This window comes from Microtus oregoni, unplaced genomic scaffold (genome assembly GCF_018167655.1).
Source record: "Microtus oregoni isolate MIOR12 unplaced genomic scaffold, Mior012 000031F_ref0000149, whole genome shotgun sequence".
NCBI classification, from domain to species: Eukaryota; Metazoa; Chordata; class Mammalia; order Rodentia; family Cricetidae; genus Microtus; species Microtus oregoni.
In genome coordinates, this window is record NW_024543090.1 from 20,539,736 (window position 1) to 20,555,916 (window position 16,181).

At 46.1% G+C, this 16,181-nt stretch overlaps 1 protein-coding gene across 2 annotated transcripts; it reads right to left on the reverse strand.

Moving 5' to 3' along the window:
* Nucleotides 1-388: 388 nt before the first annotated feature.
* Ppp1r14d (protein phosphatase 1 regulatory inhibitor subunit 14D) lies at nt 389-12,287 on the reverse strand. Of its 2 annotated transcripts, XM_041678836.1 has the most exons (5): nt 12,111-12,287; nt 11,441-11,740; nt 1,093-1,176; nt 858-890; nt 389-657 (listed from the first exon to the last, which is right to left on the reverse strand). In XM_041678836.1, exons 2-5 carry the CDS (start codon nt 11,696-11,698, stop codon nt 592-594), a joined length of 441 nt encoding a protein of 146 aa, XP_041534770.1. In that variant the 5' UTR covers nt 11,699-11,740; nt 12,111-12,287; the 3' UTR covers nt 389-591. The 2 variants fall into 2 exon arrangements, with proteins under 2 accessions (XP_041534770.1, XP_041534769.1); XM_041678835.1 differs by lacking the exon at nt 12,111-12,287 and having other exon boundaries at nt 11,441-11,796.
* Nucleotides 12,288-16,181: the final 3,894 nt, after the last annotated feature.

Sequence of the window (16,181 nt, forward strand, 5' to 3'; positions counted from 1 at the left end):
GTGAGTTTGTTTCTGGGAGTACTGGGGATTGAACCCACACCTCATACATGCTACATGTGTGCTCTACCACTGACCTGTACCTCCAGGCGCCCAGCACCATCTATATCCAGAACCCTGCGGCCCTTGAGCCTGAGGCCTGTGAGAGGTGCTAAGAACACAGTAGGGTAGAAGCAGACTCCTGTGGAATTCACAAAAGGTTCCACTGTGCTGTAAGCTCCCAGCAAGGACAGTCCCACCATGAGTCCTGGTGGTCTTTGAATTCCCAACACCTGTTGGCTGGGGATGAGGATGATGGATGAATGCTGTGGGCACAGCCAAGGGACTTAGGATGTTGGTCTTCCAAGCTAGCACTGCCCCTCTCCCACACACCACACTCCACACACTTAGCTGATTTCCTAAAGTTTTTATCCTGGCTGCCAAGGGAAGCATTAGGCAACAGCCACAACTGACTCCCAGAGCACCCAGCAGAGAGAGCCCAGCTCTGTCTGCACACACACTTGGGCTATCCAAGTGTCTCTCCTTGTTTTCTGCCTCCCTTGTCAGCCAGTATCCAGATCAGGGCTGAGGCTGCAGAATATGCTCTCTCCAGCATTATTTCGAAGGCCTGCTGAGTCTCCGAAGTTTCTTGAGTTGACTGAGCAGCTCAGAGATAAAAGACTGTGGGAGAAAAAGCAATGAGATCAAACAAGAAGTCACAGTCACCATGCTGCCCTCCCTAATCTGTCTTCAAATGTCCCCCAGAGCAAGAAAAGGAAAGAATTGTCAAGGGTCAAGCTTCCCTTTCAAATGTTCCTCTTTATTCATCCTAGCCTCCCCTGTTCAGCCTCCTCCCACTGTGGAAACAGAATATGCCTTACCTCTGTGTCACAGGGGCAGTCCCGGAGAATGGCCTGAAAGAGAGCAAGGTGAACTAAGACATGACTTCCCCACAAGTGCCTATCAGTCTCCAAGATCCATCCCCTGTAACTTGGTTCTTTGCAGCTGGCAGTTAGCTCGGTTGGTTAGTGTGGCACTGTGAATTGGTACTCAGGACACCCAGGGAAACAGAACCTGAGCTCCCAGCCCAACTTCAGTCCCCAGCTTCCATCCTACCTCCAACTGAGTCCTCTGTTCCTCTGTGGATAGTTCCATGAGCGCTTCCAGATCAATTTCAGGCTCTGAAGGAGCTTCTTGACTCTAGTTGAGAGTAACAGAGAGATTTGACCCCCTGGTGCAAGAATCCAGCTCTGCCTTCAACTGCTCATCTTCCATATTGATCCCCCCCCCCAAGCATTTACTAAACACCTGCTATGTTCTATGTGAAAGCGTTAAGAGTTACTCAGGAAGAGGGTCTTCACCCGGGCCTGTGATGTCAGTACTAGGCGGAGGAAAGCAGATCATGAGTTCCAGAGCAACCTCAGAGTGAGACCTCGTCTCAGGGAAGAGATGGCTCCCAGGAGATGGCTCAACTTAGACTTGAGAGTGAGTCCTTGTCTCAGGAGGGGATGGCTCTGGGGAGACATCTCAGCAGATAAAAGCACTAGCTGCTCTCCCAGAGAATCTGAATTAGATTTTCAGCACCCACATGGAGGCTGCAACTGTCTGCAACTCCAGTTCTAGGGCTTCCTGCACCTTTTCCTGTAGTCCCTTGGGTACCAAGCATTTGGAGAACAAATACACATGCAGGCTAAATACCTATACACATAAAATAATAAGATACTTTTCTGAGTATGGTGGTGCACACTTTTAATTCCAGCACTCGGGAGGCAGAGGCAAGTGGATCTCTGTGAGTTTGAGGTCAGCCAGCCTGGTCTTCACAAGAGTTCTAGGACAGCCAGTGTTATATAGAAAAACCAGTCTCAAAAAAAAAAAGTGCCAAGCAATGTGGCACACACCTCTAATCCCTGCACTTGGGAGGCAGAGGCAGGCAGCTCTCTGTGAGTTTGATGCCAGCCTGATCTACAGAGCGAGTTTCAGAACAGCCAAAGCTACATAGAGAAATCCTGTTTCAAAAAGCAAACAAACAAACAAACAAAACCTCTTAAAACCCTAAAATAAAAAGATGGAAGCTTAGGAGCTGGGCATGGTGATGCATGCCTGTAATCCCAGTATCTGGGATGTAGAGACAAGAGGATCAAGAGTTCAAGACAACCCTTGGCTACCTGGCAACTTCAATGTCCATTTAGGCATTGAATAAGACCCCATCTAAAGGACGGGGAGAGCTAGAGAGAGGGCTAAAAGCACTGGCTGCTCTTCCACAGGATCCAGGTTCTATTCTCAGGACTTGTGTAGTAGAAGCAGAGCACCAACTCCCACAGTTGTCCTATGACCTCTTCTATATGTGCACCGCAGATGTGTGGATACATACAAATAAATAAATGTTATTAACAATTAAAATGGGCATGGGGCACGGCAGTGAGTGCTTGTAATCCTAGCCCTGGGAAAGTAGAGACAGGTAATCTGTGGGGCTTGCTGCTAGCCAGCCTAGCCCACTAGTGAGTTTCAGGCCAATGAAAGACCCTGTACTTCGGGGGGAAAATGCCCAGTGTGGTGGTTCATGCCTTTAATCCCAGCACTCAGAAGGTAGAGACAAGCAGATCCCTAAGAGTTGAAGGTCAGCCTGGTCTACACAGCTAGTTCTAGACCACTTAAAGCTGTATAGTGAGAACCTGACTCATAAAACATCAAATGGAGTCCTTCTAGATAGCTCAAGATGATCCCTAATTTGCTATCCTTCTGCCTCAGCCTCCTGAGTACTGGGAATATAGGTGTGTGCCACCATACCTAGCTGAATATTTTATAATCATTGTTTAAAGTGTGTGTGTGTATGTGTGTGTGTGTGTGTGTGTGTGTGAGAGAGAGAGAGAGAGAGAGAGAGAGAGAGAGAGAAAGAGAAAGAAACATAGACATAGATGTGGGGTCAGAGGACAGCTTGCGGACTTGGGTTCCCAGGACCAAGCTCAGGTAGCCCGTCTTGCACAGCAAGCACCTTTACCACCCAACCACCTCACCAGCCCCCATCTGTACTTTTCTCTAGTGGTTTCCAAGTTTCTGTTTCCCCATTTGGCTGCTTAATCATTTGTAATCTGCCTTTCTAGAAGCATGTGTCTAGCCGTTGCTGTGAACTTGGCACTATGAACTGGGGAACCTCAGGGAACAAAGACCTTGACTTCACACAGCCTCCATATTACGGCAGTTAATGAGTCATAGCATAGATAAGGAGCCAGACCAGATGGCACACCGGTGTAATCCTAGTAAAGCTGAGACAGGGGGCTGCTGTGAGTACGAGGTCACCTTGGATTATATATACAGTACAGGACCCACCATCATGTCTCAAAACACAAGGAAAACTGGTAACAACAGCAGCAACAAAGCTGGATACAATAGCAATTATATAATTTGTTTAAATTATATTAAATAAAATATATTAAAATGATAGCAATTAAATTACATAATTTGTTTAAAGGCAAATGTTATTTGAGGAACTTCTTGGGTGATGGAAATATTTCTTACCTTGGTGATGTAACAATTTATAAAGGAAAAAATACACCCTCTATTGTTTTTTTGTTTTGTTTTGTTTTGCTTTAGTTTGGTTTGGTATGGTTTAAAGCCTGTCCTGGAACTCTTTCTCGAACTCACAGAGATCTGCTTGCCTCTGCCTCCCAAGTGCTGGGATTAAAGGCATACGCCATCACCCCCTGGCTCACCCTCTGTATTTTTTTTTTTTGATTTTTCGAGACAGGGTTTCTCCGTAGCTTTTGGTTCCTGTCCTGGAACTAGCTCTTGTAGACCAGGCTGGCCTCGAACTCACAGAGATCCGCCTGCCTCTGCCTCCCGAGTGCTGGGATTAAAGGCGTGAGCCACCACCGCCCGGCTCACCCTCTGTATTTTTATACACACTGCAAAAGGGCACATTTTACTCTATATCAGTTTATATTCAATAAAACTGACTTTGTAAATTACAAATAAAACAGATCAAATGAAGTAGCAAAAAGGAAAATAAGCCTTATCTACCTTCTTGCTCCTCTCACTAACACATAACACTGTTAACACTTGAAGACTTCTGCACTTTTTAAAATCAATATTTCTTGAGTTCTCCCTTCCCCCTAAGCTCTCGACGCCCTTCACTTCTGCCTCTTATAACTCGTCTCTTTTAGCCCTCACACACTTTATAGCTGCTTATTAAAGGCACACTGTGTATCAAAGGTGACAATGAGTCTTAGGGTTGTAACAGCAAGACAGACAGACAGCACGATCCTGCCCTTGAAAAGCCAAAGACAGGTGAAAGATGCCGAGATGAGAGACCATAGGAAGACGTGGAACGGAAAGCTCACCAAGCCAGGGGCCAGAGAGAGTCCTGGAAGAAGCAGCCTCTGCAATCTGGAGAGTAAAAATTAATGAGACATCGGGAAGTTCAGCCTGGAGTGCTTGCCTAGCATGCACAGTCCTGCCTGACTCAGTCCCTAGGACCAGCAGAAACCCAGGACACTTATAATCCCAGCAAGGAGGTAGATGGAAGGTCAGCCTGGGCTACTAAGCCTGAAACAAGACTCCAAAACAAACAAACAAACAGACAAACAAACTTAACCAAATCCTTATGCTCATCGTCTTGGGGGATGTGGGAGGAACAGGACTAGGTTACCTACATTATGAAAATCACCTAGTCCTGTACAAACAAAAGTCAGAGGTCATGGCACACACTTGTAGTCTCAGAAAATGGGAAGCTAAGGCAGAAGAATTGCTAGAAGCTTTAAGGGCTACATAGCAGGTAAAGGCCAACAAGGGTTACACAACAAAATTCTCCTTAAAAAATAACAACAAGCAAGGCGGTGGTGGCGCATGCCGTTAATCCTAGCACTTGGGAGGCAGGGGCAGGCGGATCTCTTTGAATCCAAGGCTAGCCTGGTCCACAGAATGAGTTCCAGGACAGGCTCCAAAGCTACAAAGAGAAACCCTGTCTTGAAAACAAACAAACAAAAAACAAAACAAAAGACCCTGGTCAGTCCTGGTAGCACACACCTTTGATCCCAGCACTCAAAAGGCAGAGGCACTGATCTCTTTGGGTTCAAGGCCAGTCTGGTCTATATAATGAATTTTAGGCTAGCCTAAATTTTAGTGGGACCCTATCTGGTGGGGAGGGAGAGGTGCAAAGGGATGGTTCAGCAGATAGAGGTGCTAGCCACACAAGGCTGATGACCTTAGTTTGATCCCCAGATCCCACAGTGGAAGGAGAAAACCAATTCCTGGAAAGCTGTCCTCTGATCTCTACATGTGCAATACGACATGTGTGAGCTCACATTCAGACACAGATCATGCACACACACAGAACACATACACTAATCAAATAATTTTGGAAAAACAAAAGCAACAGGTGTGGTGGAACAGTCAAGAATCAAGGCAGGAAGATCAGAGGTTCAGGATCATTCTTGGCTACAAAGAAAGTTTGAGCTAGCCTGTGCTATATGAGACTGTTTCAAACAACACAAAAGGTGGGAGGCTGGAGAGATAACATCTACAGTGCTTGTCACACAAGCATGAGACCTGAGGCTGGTCCCCAGCACCTCCATAAAAAGCCAGCCTGTGTCAAGTGTCTGTAATCCTAGAAGGAAGGCAGAGTTTGGAGGACCCCTGGGCCTTGCTGGTCTGCCAGCCTTTCTAATCGGCAAGGCCTAGGTCACAGTAAGAGACCCTGTCTCAGACACACAAGGTGTGGACAGGGCTGGGAAGATGGCTCAGTGGTTAGGAGCATCAGCTGTTCTTGCAGAGGACTCCCACATCAGGCAGGCAGCTCACGAACTCCTGTAGCCCCAGGTTCGGGGGATCTGACACTCTCTCAGCATCTTTGGAGAGGCATGTGGTTCATATATATAAATGAAGGTAAAACAATCCTACACATAAAATAAAAATGAATTTTTTAGATGTACTCATTTTATTTTATGTGTATAAGTGTTTTGCCTGCATATGTGTGTAGACCACAGTGTCTAGGGAGGTCAGAAAAGTGTGCCACATCCCCTGGAACTGGAGTTATGGATGGTCGTAAGCCACCATGTGAGTGCTGGGAACGGAACCTGGGTTCTCTACAAGAGCAACAAGTGCTCCTAAACTCTGAGACTTCTCTCTCCTCTCAAAAAAATTAAAAAAGAAGCCAAGCGGTGGTGACACATGCCTTTAATCCCAGCACTCGGGAGGCAGAGGCAGGTGAATCTCTGTGAGTTCGAGGCCAATCTGGTCTATAAGCGCTAGTTCCAGGACAGGCTCCAAAGCTACAGAGAAACCAAAAAAAAAAAAAAAAACGTAGACATCTCCTAAGGAGTGACACCTGAAGTTCACACACACACACACACACACACACACACACACACACACAATAATAGGGTTTCTATTGCCATGAAAAGACACCATGACCATGGCAACTCTTAAAAAGAAAAACATTTAATCGAGGTGCTGGCTTACAGTTAAAAAAGGTTCAGTCCATTATCATCATGGCAGGGAACATGGTGACATGCAGGCAGACAGGGTGATAATGCCAGGAACATCAAATCCTCCAGAGCTAGAGTTTCAGGCAGTTCTGAACTGCCCAATGTGGATTCTGGGGATTGAGCTTGCCTCTTCTACAAGAGCACTAATGTGCTCTTAACCCGTGAGCCATTGCCCCTGCTAAAGTACCTGCACTTAAAAAAAAAAATCTTCGTTTGTGGTTCAGTTTGATCGATCTAATACTTGCCTCTAAACTTTGTTGGGATCAGTCCAAAGTTGCCTTTAATCGTGAGAATCATTGGCCCTCCCAGTGCAGAATGACCTTTTTGAGGTCTCTATTGAATCCCTGTATGATCAACAGTGACTGTTCAACTCATTGCTCAGACTTGATTTATGTCCAGTCCTAGTAAGGTCTGAGAATCATCAACCTCTGTGCCTCAGTTCCTCACAGTTGGTCCCTAGTGCTCAGCAGAAACTGTGAATTCTAGGTCAAACAAGGTTATATAGTAAGACCTTGTCTCAAAACACCAAAAATAGATAAGAGTCAAGTGGAGCATCTAGAAGAGATAATATTTTAAGTAAAGACTTTACTAGATGGAATTAACTCCACATTTAATTCTTTAAAAAAAAAAGTTAGAGAAGACAGCCCAGCAGGTGGATGCTGAGTGTGATGCAGAACACAGCCCTGGCCTGCTGACCATCAATCAGCCTAAGTTTGTGTATCAGAACCTCAGAGGGCAGGGGAAGAGCCAGGGCAAGGTTTGCCTATAACTTTAGCTACTCTGAAGTCTGGAGTTTAGGGCTAGTTTAGGCTACACAGCAAGACCCTTTCTCAAAACTAAGTAAATAACTATATAGAAGTTTGGGGCTGTTGAGATGGCTGAGTGGGTGAAGGCGCTTGCTGCACAAGCCTGGAGCCCCAACTCGATCCCTGGAAAGCACATAAAAACAGAAGGAGAGAGCAAACACCACACACACTGCGGCATGAATACCCACATATATCCATCATGTGTGCACACACACAATTATTATTATTATTATTATATTGTTTTTTTTCAAGACAGAGTTTCTCTGTAACCACCTGGCTGTCCTCGAACTCACTCTGTAGACCAGGCTGGCCTCAAATTCACAGAGGTTCACCTGCCTCTACCTCCCAAGTGCTGGCATTAAGGGCGTGAGCCACCAAGCCCAGACATAATTTTTTAAAGAGTTTAGAAATTTGCTTCTATAAAAAGACTCCTGACTCCAAACCATTACTATATCATTATGTATTCAATATATGTTGACCATGGCGGACCCTACGGTAAAATGATGATAATAACGGATTGTATCAGAGCCCCAGCATTTTTTCCTTCAAGTCCCCTCATCCCTAATGTCAGGGCCTTGCACATGCTAAACACGTGCTCTACCACTGAGCTCCACCCTCAGCCCCTCACATACGTTTTTGAATTTCCAGAGAACAACCCCACTGAGATGAACAAGTGTAGTAAATCTGTGACACTGTCGCGTGTGGTGGCTTCTTGTCAGTCATTGCCTGATTTGAACACCGTTCTCACCTTCATTCCACACCCAGACCATGGAGACTCGCAACGGAGAACAGCCCGAATGAGCTAACAATGTCTGACACACTGACAATACCTGTTGTTTTGTTTTGTTTTGAGACAGGCTCTCACTATGTAGACCAGGCTGGCCTCAAACTCATAGAAATCTGCCTGCTTCTACCTCTTGGGTGCTGGGACTAAAGGTGTGCGCTACCATGTCCAGCTGGCAACTTTCTAAAAATTATTATCATCAATCAATCATCATCCTTCTCATCATCACGTTTATGATGGGAGTACGTGTGCCAAGGTCAGAGGACAACTTTGTGGAGTTGGTTTTCTCTTTCCACCTTTACTTGGGTGCAAGGGATCAACTTAGGTCACCAGGCTTGTGTGGTGGCACCTTAGCCACCTCAGTGAGTCCAACAACACTTTCCGTGTATTTATGTATTTGGTGGCATTCGGGAGTGATGTGAGACCCAAGTTCTCACACATGGTGAGCAAGTGCCCTACCTACACTGAACTATAGCCCCAGATCTTTTGTGTAGTTTTCACTTCAACATAGGGTCTTACTAAGTTGCCCCAGCTAGCCTTGAACCTGCAATACTTCTGCCCAGTCTCCTCAGTAGCTGAGATTATAGGCCTGTGCTACCAGGCTTGGCAACCACACTTTTTAAAAAGTTAAAAATGTAATAGACTTCTAGGCACTGGTGGTGCAAGCCTGTAATCCTGTCTCTTGAGAAGCAGAGGCAGGTGGATATCTGTGAGATCAATGCCAGCCCAGTCTACAGAGCGAGTTCCAGGGGCAGCCAGATACAAAAACAAAAACAAAAAGAGTAAAAAATGTAATAGGTTGTTGCTTTAAAATGACACAATCCACCATCCCAACAGGAATGTGTTCCAGCTGTCACCAGGAAAAGCCAGTATCATGGAAGCTGCAGGAAGGAAATGTTTCACTCTTGGTCAGTGGTGTCCCCGGGGCTGATGTGCATGTTAGATTTACACCTACCGCGGTGGACAGCAACCTGAGTCAGGGGAATAGTGGTTGGAAGTAGGAAAAGTCAGGACAAGTAGTGACTTTACGGGCCTGACGTGCCGGGCGATGGTGGCACACACCTTTAATCCCAGCACTTGGGAGACAGAGGCAGGCGGATCTCTGTGAGTTCAAGACCAGCCTGGTCTACAGAACTAGTTCTAGGATAGGCTCCAAAGCCACAGAGAAACCCTGTCTCGAGAAAACCAAAAAAAAAAAAAAAGGGCCTGACGTGAAGTAAAAACCTAGGGGACAGAAACAGCAGATGGAGCCAGTTGTTAAACAAGGGTCTCCTTAATGTACAACTGATTAGCCCCTGCCTAGAAGTCAAATCCTCAGGTGACTTCTGGAGAACAGACGCTTCAGATTGTGTGTGTCCCCAGATTTCATTCCCCACAGACCCCAGGTCAAGCTACACACCTAGGTGGACACTGGCCCTCTGAGGAAGGAAGGTTGAGTGTCGTTACTAAAATAAGTCACATATCCCTGTAACCATTCCCAACAGTACTGCAGGGCAAGGTGGGCAGGTTAGAGCCACGGAGGCGGAGGGCGCTGTGAAGGCAGACCCAAAGCTGAGTAAGCTCAGAGTTACCTGGACTTCTATCTAAGATGCCCACCCACCTGGAACTTCCCAGGCAGTTAGCTGCTTCCTGCGGGCACCTTTGGACAATTGCCATGGCAACTATAGGCTAGCCGTTTTATGCCAGTCACTGCCTGGGAGCGGTCCTCTCACGGGCCTTGTTTGCCGGCATTGCAAACTATACACCCCTCCCCTCCTCCATCTTCACCTCGTAAACGAGGCTCTTCAGCAGGATTCGCCCTGAGGTGTCTGGAAAAGGAGACTTTTCAAGCAAGAGCCCAAGAAACACTTTGAAACAGAAACTAAGTCAGAGGGGAGGAGCTGGAAGTGGTGAAGTGGGTGGAGGAGGTGCCCTGCAAAACAACAGGTGGGGACCAAGAACGCCTATCTCTCTAGCTCCCCACTCGGGGGCATCTCTCTACCCTCTACAGCTAGGCTAATGCTTCAGCAGACAAGGGCAACCCGTGTACTAAACGGACACACAACACAGTAAGCTGCAGGACTGACCAGGCTCCTCCTGCCAGCCTTTCCTATTCCCGTAGCAGGACAGCCTCCTCACTGGCAAGAATCGCAGGGCCTGACGCAGGACCCAAAGAAGGAAAGAGGGAGCCGGGTAAGGAGGAAGGAAGGGAGGGAGGAAGGAAGAAGACAGACAAGCTAAACACTCTTGTGAACAATGAGAACTCCCGGTGCTGTGGGTTAGTCTCCTGGACCCAACCATGGTGCCTATAAACTGCCCGATGCATGTACCTGCTTTAGCAGATTTTAGTTCTCACTGGCTGTTCAAATAAGTGCCCAAACTCTCCAGCTAGGGGCCACACTATACTCCCAGTCCCATGGCTTCCCAGCTGTATGACTTTGAATAAGTCACTTATGTATCTCAAGTGGCTTCAAATTCACTAGATCGCTGAGGATACCTGTGAACTTTTGACCCTCTAGCTTCTACCTCCCATAGGAATGTGCCACCATGAGCCATGAGCACCGTGCTGGGGGGTCAAATCCAGGACTTCATGTACACACTCTACCAGCTGAGCTCTCCACCCCGAGTCCCACTCTCAGCTAAAAGACAGCACCTGCCTGATGGAGCTGTGGGGAGGGTTAAATCAAATAATGCGTGCTCGGACTTGCATTGAGGCTAGGGTGCCGTTAAGAGGTCAAAATGTTATCCTTGAGGGATCAACTGAGAACAGAGTTGGTGAAGGTGCCCCTCCCGTGACTCCCAGGCTGAGGCTGAGCAAAGGCGGTCAGAGGTACACGCAAAGCCAGCTGGGGTCACAGTATGGGTGCTCTTCCTTGCCTGTTCTGTCTAGTTCTGAGAGAGTGGAGCTGGTCCACATTGTGCCGTCAATATGGTGCATGAGACCGTCAGCACTTTAACTGTATCTATGGGACTTGGGACCTACATTTTAAGTTTTATTTCAACTTCATTCATTTACAGCTAATAGCCACAGTACTGATAGGGACAATACTGGACAATGTGGCTCTCTGCATGGATGTACACCAAAAAGACATAAAACCAAAGTCTGGCCAAGCATGGACTCTTGAACTGTCATTTGACTCTCAGAACGTCTTAGCAAAGAGCTACATCAGGCATGGAGAGCCCCCTTGTATAGCTCAGAAACGGAGTCCAGGCAATGTTAAAGGACCTTTCCCATAGCACACAGGGGTTAAAGACACAGTCAAGACTTTCCTTCCATCTGAAGAAGGATCATGCTCCGTGACAACATCACACATCGTCCATCCAGCTCCCCTGGGTGTCTCCAAGCAAGCCCTCTGAGTATCGGGACCTGGCCTGGGTCCACAGTCTCCGGCAGCCTCCCTCAAGCTACCTACCTGGAAGAGCTCCTGCAGCTGAGCATCTACCCACTGCTCCATCTCCAGCCAGCGCTGCAGATGGCCCCGGTCGTACTTCACTGTTAGCCGGCTAGGCCTCCGGGACCTGGGCAACTTAGAGACGTCCAAGTGAGACTTTGATTCTGAGTCTGTGGAAGATGCCCTCCTTCTCTTCTCAGAAGCCCAGTGGACCTTCTTATCGGGGTTGTCGGTGTCAGGCTTGGGAGATGTACAGGAAGCAGGACTTGAAGACAGCATCGACAGATCGGACTGGGCCAGGAGCTGGGGGAAGCTGCCGATCTAGGCAAGAGCATGGAGGAAAATGAGGGGACAGAGGGAGAGTGAAGGGAGAGTCCCACAAGGAAGAAAGGGGGTGGGAAGAGGGCCAAGACGCTTGGGAGGGGCAGGGGTCAAAGATCAATAGGGCTTTGTTTTAGAGCTGGGAATGAGTCTCCTGGCTTCTCCCTGCCAGCCAGTGGCATTCAGGGCCATACCCCCTCCCTTCAGGCAGCTGCTGGGGCCCACAGAAACATAATCCTCAGACAAGCAAAGGTCAACAGGCTGCCAGGCCTTGAGAAGAGGAAGGAAGGAGCCTGGGAGTCCTGAGTGGGTGTGAGGCTCCCACCTGTCTCCCATGGATAGCTCTAGAAATGTGGCTAAAGTCACTCACCTGAATTCTCTCAGCATCCCATCTTCTTGGAACTAAATGGTCCACTGCAGGTCCAAGCAGCTATGGAGATGGCCCACTATGGGCCGAGCAGCTGTGGAGATGGCCCAATGTGGGTCCGAGCAGCTGTGGCCAGACAGTTCTGGTTCCTGCAGAAGGATTCCTGACCAGAGTGAGGCACCACCCAAGGCAATCTCAGCCAGTGGACAGAGTTGGCAGATAGCTACCTCTGACCCTGTGGGATGGACCCCGTGCCCTGTGTTTGGGTGTGTCCAAATTTTATCTGCTATCAGCCCTGCTATTGTGATTGTTAAGGCAAATTTATGTAAACTGGCCTACATTGAACGTTATCATTCATGAGCCATGATTATTGTCATGTGTCCCTCCCCGATTCAGCTTCTTCCTGTTACAAGAAATCTGCAGACCTAACTTCACACAGGAGTTGAGACTCAGATTTGTAAACAAGCTTGCCATCTTGTTTACAAATAATGTTTTCATGTATTCAGTCCGTTATTTTTTTTTATTTATTTATTATGCATACAATATTCTGTGTGCATATCTGCAGGCCAGAAGAGGGCACCAGACGTCATTACAGATGGTTGTGAGCCACCACGTGGTTGCCGGGAATTGAACTCAGGACCTTTGGATTAAGGCAATGCTCTTAACCACTGAGCCATTTCTCCAGCCCCTAGTCCGTTATTTTTTAAAAAATTAAATAACTTAAAGTTATAGAAAACTGGAGGTTTTGTGGTTTGTTTTTTCTTTTTAATGAAGAGCTCAAAAAGACAAATAAATGAAAAAAAAAGGCTTTCTCACTTCTCCGTATGTAACTACCAACTCCTACCATCATTTTTGGCTTTAGTCTCTTGAAATAATGATTGTCCTTTTATGTAGTTCATATGTCTGTGTCTGAGTGTGTGTGTCTGAGTGTGTGTCTGTGTTTGAGTGTGTGTCTGTGTTTGAGTGTGTGTCTGAGTGTGTGTGTGAGTGTGCGTGTCTGTGTGTGTGTGTGTGTATCTGAGTGTGAGTTTGTCTGAGTGTGCTGAGGGTAGAACCAAGGCCTTACATGTAGAGGGCAAGCACTCTACCATTGATCAATAACTGATTAAATCTTGAGTCTTGTACATGCTAATTAAAAAATAAATATTTTTTTTAACCTTAACAATTTATACACTAATTAAAGTGTGTATTTTCATTTTTTATACATTTTTATTGATATTTATTGAGCTCTACATTTTTCTCTGCTTCCCTCCCTGACTCTCCCCTCCTCCCTTCAATCCTCTCCCAAGGTCCCCATGCTCCCAATTTACTCAGGAGATCTTGTCTTTTTCTACTTCCCATGTAGATTAGATCTATGTAAGTCTCTCTTAGTGTCCGCATTGTTGTCTAGGTTCTCTGGGATTATGGTTTGTAGGCTGGCTTTCTTTGCTTTATGTTTAAAAACCAGCTATGAGTGAGTACATGTGATAATTGTCTTTCTGTGTCTGGGTTACCTCACTCAAAATAATGTTTTCTAGCTCCATCCATTTTCCTGCAAAATTCAAGCTGTAGTTATTTTTTCTGCTGTGTAGTACTCCATAGTGTAAATGTACCACATTTTTCTTATCCATTCTTTGACCGAGGGGCATTTAGGTTGTTTCCAGGTTCTGGCTATGACAAACAATGCTGCTATGAACATAGTTGAGCACATGTCCTTGTGGCATGATTGAGCATCCTTTGGATATATACCCAAAAGTGGTATTACTAGGGCTTGACGAAGGTTGTTTCCTAATTTTCTGAGAAATCACCATGCTGACATCCAAAGGAGTTGTACCAGCTTGCATTCCCACCAGCAATGCAGAAGTGTTCCCTTTTCCCCACAACCTCTCCAGCATAAGTTGTCATCAGTGTTTTTGATTTTGGCCATTCTTACAGGTGTAAGATTGAATCTCAGAGTTGTTTTGATTCGCATTTCTCTGATGACTAAGGATGTTGAACATTTCCTTAAGTGTCTTTCAGCCATTTTAGATTCCTCTGTTGAGAGTTTTCTGTTTAGGTCTGTACTCCATTTTTTATTGGGTTATGTGATCTTTTGGTGTCCAATTTCTTGAGTTCTTTGTATATTTTGGAGATCGGACCTCTGTCTAATTGGGGTTAGTGAAGATCTTTTCCCATTCTGTAGGCTGCCATTTTGTCTTGTTGACCGTGTCCTTTGCTTTACAGAAGCTTTTCAGTTTCAGGAGGTCCCATTTATTAATTGTTTCTCTCAGTGTCTGTGCTGCTGGGTTCTATTTAGGAAGTGGTTCCCTGTGCCAATGTGTTCAAGTGTACTTCCTACTTTCTCTTCTATAAGGTTCAGTGTGGCTGGCTTTATGTTGAGGTCTTTGATTCATTTGGACTTGAGTTTTGTGCATGGTGATAGATATGTGTCTATTTTTTCTTCTACATGTTGATATCCAGTTATGCCAGCACCACTTGTTAAATATGCTTTCTTTTTTCCATTTGTTATTTTTTGCTTCTTTATCAAATATCAGGTGTTCAAAGATGTGTGGATTGATATCCGGGTCTTCTATTTGGTTCCATTGGTCTTTCTGTGTGTTCTTATGCCAATACCAGGCTGTTTTCAGTACCATAGCTCTGTAGTATAGTTTGAAGTCAGGGATTGTGGTGCTTCCAGAAGTTCTTTTATTGTACAGGATTATTTTTGTTATCCTGAGTTTTTTGCTTTTCCATATGAAGTTGAGTACCGTTCTTTCAAGGTCTTTGAAGAATTTTGCTGGGCATTGCGTTGAATCTGTTTTTTATTTTATATTTATTTATTTATTGTTTTGTTTTGTTTTTCAAGACAGGGTTTCTCTATAGCTTTTTTTTTTTTTTTTTTGGTTTTTTTCGAGACAGGGTTTCTCTGTGGTTTTGGAGCCTGTCCTGGAACTAGCTCTTGTAGACCAGGCTGGTCTCGAACTCACAGAGATCCACCTGCCTCTGCCTCCCGAGTGCTGGGATTAAAGGCGTGCGCCACCACCGCCCGGCTTCTCTATAGCTTTGGAGCCTGTCCTGAAACTAGCTCTTGTAGACCAGGCTGACCTCGAACTCAGAGATCTGTCTGCCTCTGCCTCCCGAGTGCTGGGATTAAAGGCATGCGCCACCACTGCACGGCTAAAAAAATAAATATTTCTATGTATTATTCCTGTGTATGAGTGCAGGCAAGCACACGCCACAGCATATGTGTGGAGGTCAGAGGACAGCATTCTCCTTCCTCAGTACTGAAACAAGAGTCTCTCTCGCTGCTATTCAGTGGCACTGTGCACTCCCAGCGAGCTGGCCTGCGATCTGGGTGAGTCTCTTGTCTCTGCCTTCACATCACTAATAAGAGTTCTGGGACTACAGCTGCACAGCCCTGGGGACAGCTTTTCCGTGGCTTCCAGGAGCTAAGCTTGGTCGTTCAGTTTGCACAGTGAGCACTTACATGCACTGAGCCATCATACCAGCCCAATTTTTTTTCTTTTTTTCCTGTCTTTCTTTTTTCCCTCTTTCTTTCTATCTGTCTCTCTTTCTTTCTTCCTTTTTTTTTTTTGTGAACCAGGTTGATTTCAAACTTGCTACATAGCTGAAAACAGCCTTGAACTTCTCTTTTTAAAATATTTATTTCAAACTGGGCAGTGGTGGCATATGCTTTTAATCCCAGCACTCGGGAGGCAGAGATAGGCTGATCTCTGTGAGTTCAAGGCCAGCATGGTCTACAAAAAAGTTCCAGGACAGGCTCCAACGCTACAGAGAAGCCCTGTCTCACAAAAACAAAACCAAAAAAACCAAACAAATAAATAAAATATTTGATCTGCTTTTTTTTTTTTTTTTGCTATGATAAACAGCAGGACCAAGAGCAGCAAGGAGAGCAAAGGGTTTGTTTCACTTGAGGCAGGAACTGCAGCAGAAGGGCTGGGAGGTGGTGGCCACACTTTTAATCCCAGCACTTGAGCAGAAGAGGCAGGTGGATCTCTGTGAAGTGAGGCCAGCCTGGTCTGCAGAGTGAGTTCCAGGACAGCCAAGACTACAACAGAGACCACAGAAGGGTCCTGCTTACTGGCTTGCTCCTCA